This window comes from Misgurnus anguillicaudatus, chromosome 10 (assembly GCF_027580225.2).
Source record: "Misgurnus anguillicaudatus chromosome 10, ASM2758022v2, whole genome shotgun sequence".
NCBI lineage: Eukaryota > Metazoa > Chordata > Actinopteri > Cypriniformes > Cobitidae > Misgurnus > Misgurnus anguillicaudatus.
Window position 1 is genome coordinate 27,310,994 of NC_073346.2, and position 10,337 is coordinate 27,321,330.

Below are 10,337 nucleotides of genomic sequence, written 5' to 3' on the forward strand. Positions count from 1 at the left end.
ATTTTGCAGTGCCTAAAAAATGTAGGCTATTTGTTTAACATAATAAGAATGAACAATTTAACACATGTCATCTAAAGTACCAAATATTTGGCAAGAACAACACACTTCGTTTGGCAGTTCTATGCCTTTTTAAGACTCCAATAGTTAGATTAACTACAAAACCTAAATGTTATAGCTGCTTTATAATAATAAAAACATAAGTGTGTCCTAATTTTCATATTAAAATGTTCAAACGACACGTTTAATATTTGGTGTTTCACAAGCTTTCTTGATCTTACGCTACATTTTACACTTACCAATAATCTTTATCAGGATAAAATGTAGTTTCAGGTGAAAGGTCGCTAAAAACAGCAGACGTGTTCAACTTCATACGGCGCTGCGCAAACCAGTCGGAATATGACCATGAAGTCCCGCGATAGTTGAGCTTTTGAAAAGCTCTCGCGGTACTTCCATGTCATATGACGACTAGTCTGCGAAGCGACGCCAAAAGTTAAACACGCCTACCCATTCAGCCCTCTGTTTGTCAGGTGACCACTAAGCACATGACTTGGAACGAGCCGCCCTCATTTTCGGCATTTTAATAGTTTAGCAGACAGACACTTCATTTGGCCAATCAGCATGCGAGTTACCTGACGACGGCCCAATCACACAAACGTATAGATCTCAAGTGGGCGTTTCATCGAGAAGGGAAACACAAGAGATCGTAGATTTAAAGGAGAAACAGTACTAAGTTTGCAGTCCTGCATTTATAGTCTAACCGGATTTTATATTTGTTCACTCAATATTTTTTTCGTGTTTGATAATAGCGCGACAACTGTGCGCTAAAATCGGTCAGGTTACATTTTAAAGGGGTTGGGGAGGGGGGTTAACATGTCGATTCAGTACGAGGCACCGCTGGCTGACAGTTACGGGGTAGCGGACTCGTTCCCCAAACACTTCGGGTATGGAGAAGAGGAGGGCGACATCGAGGACGGCTCTACATCTTCCGACAGCAAACCGAGGATCCTGCTGATGGGGTTGCGCAGGAGCGGAAAGTCGTCTATTCAGAAGGTAACGTTAGGTGTAGGAAATGTGATTAGGACAGCTGACTAGCCGAGCAAGTTAGCACCGGTGCAAAGTCCCGTAGCAACCGGACAACATCACGCTCCTCGCTTCAGGCTGCGTATGATAGATCTCCAAACACAGCCATTACTAACTCAGAGATGCTATGATACCATGCAGGCCTAAGATGCTTATTAGCCAAAAAAAAGACACGTCCTGTGTTGAGGTTGTGTAAGCTCGCTTGACATTGATGTGGCCCTTGATGTCTTTTTCATATAAGTTAAACTGAAGTGCTTAACTTATTCATAGGCATCCACCACACCCTTTCATACAAGACAACGTTGTTTATATCCAAGCTTTACTTTATAAGTGACAGTTCTAATATTTAGAAGTAGGTCATGTACTCAGCATGTTTCAGTTTTGATTTAATAATCAAAGTACATTATTAGGTGAATTAACAAATTATAGCCAATATTAAAGGTGAAGCTATAAAATGTCACCACAAAACAATTGTTTAATCCCCCGCTGAGATTTAATCCTTGCCACCAGTAAGCCCCTCATAGGCAATATGATTAAGCTTTTGGATTTCGCAACCATTTGCTGTTGTTTTGTGAAATGAAATGCTTTTAAATGCTCTATCTTTACGATTAGGTGGTGTTTCATAAGATGTCCCCCAATGAGACCCTGTTTTTGGAGAGCACCAACAAGATCTACAAAGATGACATCTCCAGCAGCTCTTTTGTCAACTTTCAGATCTGGGACTTCCCTGGACAAGTCGACTTCTTTGACCCGACCTTTGATTATGAGATGATTTTTAGAGGAACCGGGGCATTGATATTTGTCATCGATGCGCAGGTGAAACAGGAATAATCTTGGCATTAATTGCTGTATACACCCAATTTTTGTACACACCTCATTTGAAAACACCTAATTGTTTTATGAAACATTCAAATTGTTTGTCAGCTGTGCTATTTGTGGAATAGTTACAGTAGGGCTTTCTTTTATCTATCTATCTTGCTTCTCAAAAGTTTTTCTCAGCACTGCAGTGATTCTAAAACATTGCTTATTTCTGCTCATTTCGGTAGCTAAAATTGTGCATCACAGTCCTATGCCATCTTATGCAACGCTTCATGTTTTCCTCTGTGTCACAGGATGACTATGTAGAGGCCCTTGGTCGGCTCCACCTAACAGTGTCACGGGCGTATAGGGTTAACCCAGAAATCAACTTTGAAGTGTTCATCCATAAAGTCGATGGCTTGTCTGATGACCATAAAATTGAGACCCAGAGGGACATACACCAGAGGGCTAATGATGACCTTGCAGATGCCAGTTTGGAGAAACTACATCTCAGGTAAACATCACATGGCATATTTGCATTTTTAAATCAGATTCTGTTTATTGACTTGGAAATAATGAATATTAATGCATGTATAATACTGATAGTACAGACAATATACAATGGATGTATAGGTGCATGGTATATTTGTATCTCTGTCTGTAAAATCAGGAGTTTAAAAACATCAAAGTTTGGTTTAAATCGGTGATTTCATATTGATTTCCATCTTTGATGGCCTAATGGTGCCTTCACACCAGACGCCGAAGAGGCGTCAAGTGCGAGTGATTTACATGTTAAGTCAATGCAAAGACGTGAATAGGCATCCTGCGGCTTGGTAAGCATGAAACGCGTGGATGGTGCGGCGTGGAACGTGCCCGAATTGAGCATTGCAACGAGTCTAAAAATTGGAACTTCTGCGGATTTTCACGCCGCGTTAACCAATCAGGAGCTTGCTCTAGCAGTGACGTGATTACAGGAAGCGAGCGGAGGCAGAAAAACAAAACAACAATGGGGGCCAATCATCATCGCTACACGACACATTCGTACTTTTACAGGGATTAAAAGGATCTTGTTTGAGAAAGTGAGTAAGGAGTTCGGTCAGCCTGGTAAGTTTACTCAATTTGAGCTGTATAAGGCCCTCCCATGACATAAATTTATGCGTGAATGTCTCGAATGACTAGAATTTCACGCGCAAATGAAGCGAGTAAACTCAAGGTTTAAGCATCCAACTACGAGTGAATAGTGCGTTTTTGATGCCTCTTCCGCATCTGGTGTGAACGCACAGTTACTCAAGTCAATATTAAAAATATCAAGGTTATATTTTCACAGAATTTTCTAAACATTACGTAGAAAACAGTAAGTTACAAATAAAGACTTTAGCTGGGATTGCATTCGTTTCTTTTGTTTTCATTTTGCAGAACATCTATGTAATGTCAACATTACTTGGTACAAAGATGTATAAGTATTATTATTATTTTTTTTTAAAAGAACAAGATTATGTTGAGATTATTAGTTTTTCATGCCAGGTAATGTTCCAGAGAAAAGCCCTTTCTTTTAACTATTATATTTTATTCTACTAGAGAAAGATATAAGAGTCACTCGTATAAAATAATAGGATAAATGGTGGTTACTTTTTTTTTTTCTGGAAAAGGTCATGTTAGTATTTCATGAGTGGAGTTAAGTATGTAAAATTGTAGGCATTTTCAATATCAATTGGCTTATTAATATTTAAAGAGCTTTTAATTTAAAGCCCTTTAAGTGTGGTGGAGAACAAGACATTAGATAGTTTTACTGCGTTTTTTCACTTAAGATGAATAATTACCTAGTCCTCTCTACTGTATCTGATAATAAAACACTGTTGCAAGTCATTCTGCTGGCTGGTTTAAATGTAAGTGAACATTTAAGGCATTATTAAAAAACAATTTGCATTTATATTAGTCATGCTTCACCAAACAGCTAATAGCTGAATGAAGATTATTTTACTAAAAAATTACTTGGGCTTAGGATATGTTGAGTAAGGTCACCTCAATGAAAAAACAATGGCATCACTAGAAAGCCAAGTCTAGTATTACAGGGCTGTTTAGACTAGTGGTAACCATAATGTTAACTATACCAATAACTGTATTTGCGTCCACACCATCAAGCGATAACAAAAACTTTTTGTTAATTCAGTACTTCAGGACTCTATAATGCATGCTGAAGCCATGCTAGGGAGGGAAGGACAGTAAGTTTAGGTGGATGGAGGTTTGAGTGGTCAATACCTCGTGAACAACAGCCAAGGGTGAATTCTAGCATGTTCTGCATACTGTCAGATTCCTCTGTGACCTTCATTGCAACACAAACCTGATAATATCAGTTGTGTTTTTCAACGCTTCAGATGTTGTTTTATGTTGTTTTGATATTATTCAGAATTAACATGCATAGATAAAAAAATCTCAAATAAACAAGGAAATTGAATACAGTTTCTTAAACCTTCTTTAATAGCTCATTATATTTACAAAGAAGACGTTTTGCAGGTAGAGAAGTTGCATGAAGATATTAATAGATGATATTAGTTTAATAAAGGTGGATATTTTAGTAAGGCAGAGGCTTCTGTCCAACGCTGCAGGGTTATTTCTGCCACTTATGTTCTGGGAAATTCTGTGAACTCAATGACATTGTGTTTGTTTGGCAGCAAATTTGTCTACATAAACGTGATCACAAATAATGGGCAGTGCCTGATGCTCGGGTTCAATGACATTGACATCTTATGTAGGGATGTATATAGAGAGAATTTTTTTGTATATACTGTATGTGTTTATTTTATGTACAAATGCAATGCAGTACTAGCTCTTGACCTAGTTCACAAGCACGCACGCACGCACGCACGCACGCACGCATGTGAGGTTACATTACATTTGTTTTGTTGAATGTTAAAGGGACACTTCACTTTTTTTGAAAATATACTCATTATCCAGCTCCCATAGAGTTAAACAATTGATTCTTTATTTTTTAAATTTATTTTTTAATCTATTCAGCCGATCTCCGGGTCTGTCGCTATCACTTTTAGCATAGCTTAGCACAGTCCATTGAATCTGATTAGACCATTAGCATAGCGCTCAAATATAAGCAAAGAGATTCGATATTTTTCCTATTTAAAACTTATATAGTTACATCGTGTACTAAGATTGACGGAAAATAAAAAGTTGCGGGTTTTTTTTAGGCAGATATGGCGAACTAAACTCTCATTCTGGTGTAATAATCAAGGACTTTGCTGCCATAACATGGCTGCAGGAGGCGCAATGATATTATGCAGCAGCCGAAAATAGTCCCCTGCTATTAAAAAATACTAAGGGGACTCTTTTTGGGCACTGCGTGATATCACTCTTTTGTTATTTTTGAGCGCAATGCTAAATGGTCTAATCAGATTCAATGGATTGTGCTAAGCTATGCTAAAAATCGTAGCTCCAGACCTGGAGATCGGCTGAATGGATTCCAAAACTGTAAGAATCAAATGTTTAACTCTAGGGGAGCTGAAAAATGAGCAGTGGAGTGTCTCTAAGTCATGCCATGAGATACTTTCTCATAGACAGACCTTTTCTTTACTAAAACACTTGTAAAACAAAAACATTAGGATGATTTTAGATGTATTAAATGTGATCAGTTCTCTATTTTGTTCTTATGGGGTTTTTGTCTTCCACAGTTTCTATCTGACAAGTATCTATGATCACTCCATTTTCGAGGCGTTCAGTAAAGTGGTGCAGAAGCTCATCCCTCAGCTTCCCACACTGGAGAACCTTCTCAACATCTTCATATCTGTAAGTGTATTTTTTTACTTTAACCATCATTATAAAAATGTGTTTTTCATCAGCTGGTTCATTGTGTATGGGAAATGGCTTTTCCCCTCTCCATCTACCATGCAGCCATGCTCATGCATGTTTTATTACGCTCTTAGTACTGTAAGATCCTGTATCGAACCCTGCAGGGCATTTTGTTATGCCTTCCTCTATGTGTGTTTCTCTGCAAATAGAATTCAGGGATTGAAAAGGCCTTCCTGTTTGACGTCGTCAGTAAGATTTACATCGCCACCGACAGCTCACCGGTGGACATGCAGTCCTACGAGCTCTGCTGTGACATGATCGATGTGGTCATTGACGTCTCCTGTATTTACGGGTGAGGTTTTGTATGGTATAGCTGTTCATATTGGAGCGCATACACTATATGGCCCAAAGAATATAAGGTACTGAAACAACTCAAGCATACAGCGAGGCAATCTCATTAGACGAGCATTTTCATATTATACCTAAACCACCCGAACAGTGCCCGAGTGCGTTTGTCCCCCTCCCTACTCCCCCAGAAGCACGCACTCACACTGTACTTTGACCGATCAGGGCATGCTTTTGTCATTAGGATGCGATTGTTTTGAAAAAATAAAAGGAAGTAAAGCACTCTCTTAAAGGAACAGTATGTAGGATTGTGGCTAAAACTGGTACTACAATCACACAACTGGTGGCCAATACACAACATGACAACATAAACATCAGTTGAGGGCTGGCCGGACCACTGTTGTCAATGATATAAGTATTTGAAATGAAAATGATTTCTTAATGTCTAGTGACATATCAGGGCCATTTTATGATTAATTGATATACATTTCTTACATACTGTTCCTTTAACACTGGAGCCCATCATAATGTAATCATGTTGCTTAGTTGATCTGTCACATGTGCAGCTCAGATATTCACGTAATCCTGAAGGTTTTTACGAAGCCAGATAAACTTGAGTGGTCACGCAATTGACGTCACTCTTTCTGAACCGCACCCGAGCCCACCTCTGTGATTTACCAAAACGTGCCCAGTGCATGGTACAGAATGATCACACTTGTCAAATGAACCAGGCTTGGGCGCAGTTTGGTTGGCATAATGTAAGTGTGCCCTCATTGGGAGGCAGGCGTTTTATGTTTCATCGTGATAATACACTCACCTAAAGGATTATTAGGAACACCTGTTCAAATTCTCATTAATGCAATTATCTAATCAACCAATCACATGGCAGTTGCTTCAATGCATTTAGAGGTGTGGTTCTGTCAAGACAATCTCCTGAACTCCAAACTGAATGTCAGAATGGGAAAGAAATGTGATTTAAGCAATTTTGAGCGCGGCATGGTTGTTGGTGCCAGATGGGCCGGTTTGAGTATTTCACAATCTGAAATAACCACTCGTTACAACCGAGGTATGCAGCAAAGCTTTGGTGAAGCCACAACATGCACAACCTTGAGGCGGATGGGCTACAACAGCAAAAGGTACCGGGTACCACTAATCTCCACTACAAATAGGAAAAAGAGGCTACAATTTGCACGAGTTCACCAAAATTGGACAATTGAAGACTGGAAAAATGTTGCCCGGTCTGATGAGTCTCGATTTCTGTTGAGACATTCAGATGGTTGAGTCAGAATTTGGCGTAAACGGAATGAGAACATGGATCTATCATGCCTTGTTACCACTGTGCAGGCTGCTGGTGGTGGTGTAATGGTGTGGGGGATGTTTTCTTGGCACACTTTAGGCCCCTTAGTGCCAATTAGCATTGTTTAAATGCCACGGCCTACCTGAGCATTGTTTCTGACCATGTCCATCCCTTTATGACCACCATGTACCCATCATCTGATGGCCACTTCCAGCATGATATTGCAGCATGTCACAAAGCTCAAATCATTTCAAATTGGTTTCTTGAACATGACAATGAGTTCACTGTACTAAAATGGTGGAACGGGAGCTTCGTGCCCTGGATGTGCATCCCACAAATCTCCATCAACTACAAGATACTATCTTATCAATATGGGCCAACATTTCTAAAGAATGCCACGTAGAATTAAGGCAGTTCTGAAGACGAAAGGGGTTCAAACACCGTATTAGTATGGTTCCTAATAATCCTTTAGGTGAGTGTATGTTTGTGTACAAACAAAGTGAGGTCCATTTACATAGTAAATGTTTTTTTTTTGCTCTGTTGGCATGAATCTATTATGCAGTTTCTTAAATTGTGTGTGTTTTGACTGCAGTTTAAAGGAGGATGGCAGCGGCAGTGCGTATGACAAGGAGTCTTTGGCCATCATCAAACTCAATAACACCACAGTGCTCTACCTGAAAGAGGTCACAAAGTTCCTCGCTCTAGTCTGCATACTGAGAGAGGAGAGCTTTGAACGGAAAGGTAGACGACAGTATTTTGTTATGGTTAGGTTTTAAAAAATGCTTTGCGTCCAAAAATAATCAACAAAAAGTATCACTTTTAGGAGAATTATTTCTTCATTGCCAGATGCCGTTTTGTTTTCTTACTTGTTATATACAATTTTTGTGCCACAGGACTGATAGACTACAATTTCCACTGTTTCCGGAAAGCCATTCACGAGGTGTTCGAAGTGGGTGTGTCCACCCCAAGAACAAGCAACCAGCCAGATGGCACTCCTCTGAAGACTGTTGCCTTAAATGGCACCCCCTAGGAGCACTGTGTAGATGGATGGAGATAAAGTAAATGAGAGTGTAGAGTCGATGGGTAAGGTTAAAAAACAAAGAGAGAGAGACTACAGGATGGGACGCATACTGAGGCGGGTGACCGCAATTACTGCTCCCAAAAGCTTCAAAAGCAAAGCAGAAGTCCTGAAATTCACTGGAAAAAAACTTGCTGCAGTGGGCAGGGCTGATGCTGAAATATAACATGGATAAGCAAATGCAAAGCAACAGAGGGATTGAAGGGAATAGTCACAAAAATGTGGATCATTGTTTGTGTTACTTAAAGGCATTAACAAACTGTTCCTCAAGAAGAAAATAAAAGACTGTAAACAAGTAACGCAGCAGTGCAAGTCACTGGAAATAAAGCACAGCAAGAAACCCCCTCACCCTGTCAGGCTGGACTAATGCTGTATGATATGCTGCTAACAAAGTAGCCACGTTTAAAAATGCATACCTGTTTAGTCCTCAACAAGTGAATGTGGCAGATGTCTGTGAAATTTGTGGTACACCCAACTGAAGGAAGCTTTGGTTGAGTGTACCCATTAACTTCTCAAGCCTTATGTAGAGGAGGCCTGTCTGATGCAAATCTCTTGCGCATACATGCACACGCGGTCACCCATACTGCCCCAGGTTTACTAGAGAGAAAAAAGGGATTTGAGTTTGTGGAGACTGCGTGTGATGTGGGTGTGTGTTGGAGAGAGTGGTGTACGTGTCTACAGGTTTAGGGTCCACATGGAGACTGAGAAGGTTGTACCGTTCCATTTGACCTCCTGGAACACTGTGATCGCATTTACCTCAGTGGATGTGAGGGATCCTAACTAAACTCAACCTGCTATGCTGTTCAGTACCGTTGCCCTCTGGTTATATAGTAGGCTATCTTCTGTGGCATGTAGCTCATGCGATTAAAGGACATTGTGAGATTAACCTATTACTTACATTCCGGTTTTAAGGTGCCAAGACTCACATTAACTTGCATTATAACTCGCTAATCGTCGCCTTCACTGTTCCATTCACCAATCAGCATGTTTTGGAGAAAGTCTGCTGTAAATTAAAGGTAAAGATGGCTGAAATGACATTAAATCAGTTAATTCCATTCCAAGCATGTCTATAGAGATGCTTCATGTTGTCTTGCAATCAGCTCAACCTTTCTAGTTTTGTTTAATGGGATATGCACTACCTAAACAAGAAAACGCAAGCAAATCAAGTTTGCTCGTGATTCTTGTTTCTCAGACTACATGTAGGGGAAAATATGTTGCATTTTGCCAAAGTGTTACCATTCACAAAAAATAAAATGTGTACAAACAAAGGAAACTTGTTTTTGTGTCATTTGATTTGTTTACACACTGGAGATGTAGAGAACATAACTATATATGTATATTTATGTATGTTTGAAACGAGTGGCGTCATGCCCCAATTTTTTTAAGGGGGACACAGTGTGCACAACTCACAGAAATTTGTGCATACATCAAACGAAATATTATAGAGCTTTCAGTCTTTTCCATGGCACTTACATTTCTAACAATCTGAACACCCCTGCTTTCATGCAAAAAAATCCAAAATAAAAGTGTTGACTAACTTTCATATCAAATACAATTTAATCGGATTAATGACATATTGGTATCATATTTACATCTGAAACGGCATGTTTTATTTATTTATGTTTTAATAAATGTGTCATTAATGCATTTTGCACAACAACTGCATTATCCTATGAAATTAATGTAATTTTAAATCCATTAAGTATATAAACTACAAAAATGACATAAGCTAGCCACGTGATTGATTTTAATGTTCAAATTTGTAGATAAAACTATTAGAGGAACGCATTATTGCATCAAATTTTACTTCATATGTGAGGATGTGTGATTCCGCGCCCCCGTGAACTCTGGCGAACTTTGGCGTTGTGCCATGAAAGTCTGTCATCAGCATTTACTCACCTTCAAGGTGTTCAATTATCTACACAATATGAAACTTTTATT

The 10,337-nt window shown here is 39.3% G+C and overlaps 1 protein-coding gene across 1 annotated transcript; it reads left to right on the forward strand.

The window, feature by feature from the left end:
- Positions 1 to 639: 639 nt before the first annotated feature.
- Positions 640 to 9,669, forward strand: rragca (Ras-related GTP binding Ca). Its single transcript, XM_055210591.2, has 7 exons — positions 640 to 1,050; positions 1,693 to 1,896; positions 2,193 to 2,392; positions 5,559 to 5,673; positions 5,886 to 6,028; positions 7,911 to 8,059; positions 8,212 to 9,669. The coding sequence occupies exons 1-7, from the start codon at positions 871 to 873 to the stop codon at positions 8,346 to 8,348; spliced, it is 1,128 nt and encodes a 375-aa protein (XP_055066566.2). The 5' UTR covers positions 640 to 870; the 3' UTR covers positions 8,349 to 9,669.
- The last annotated feature ends 668 nt before the right edge of the window (positions 9,670 to 10,337 follow it).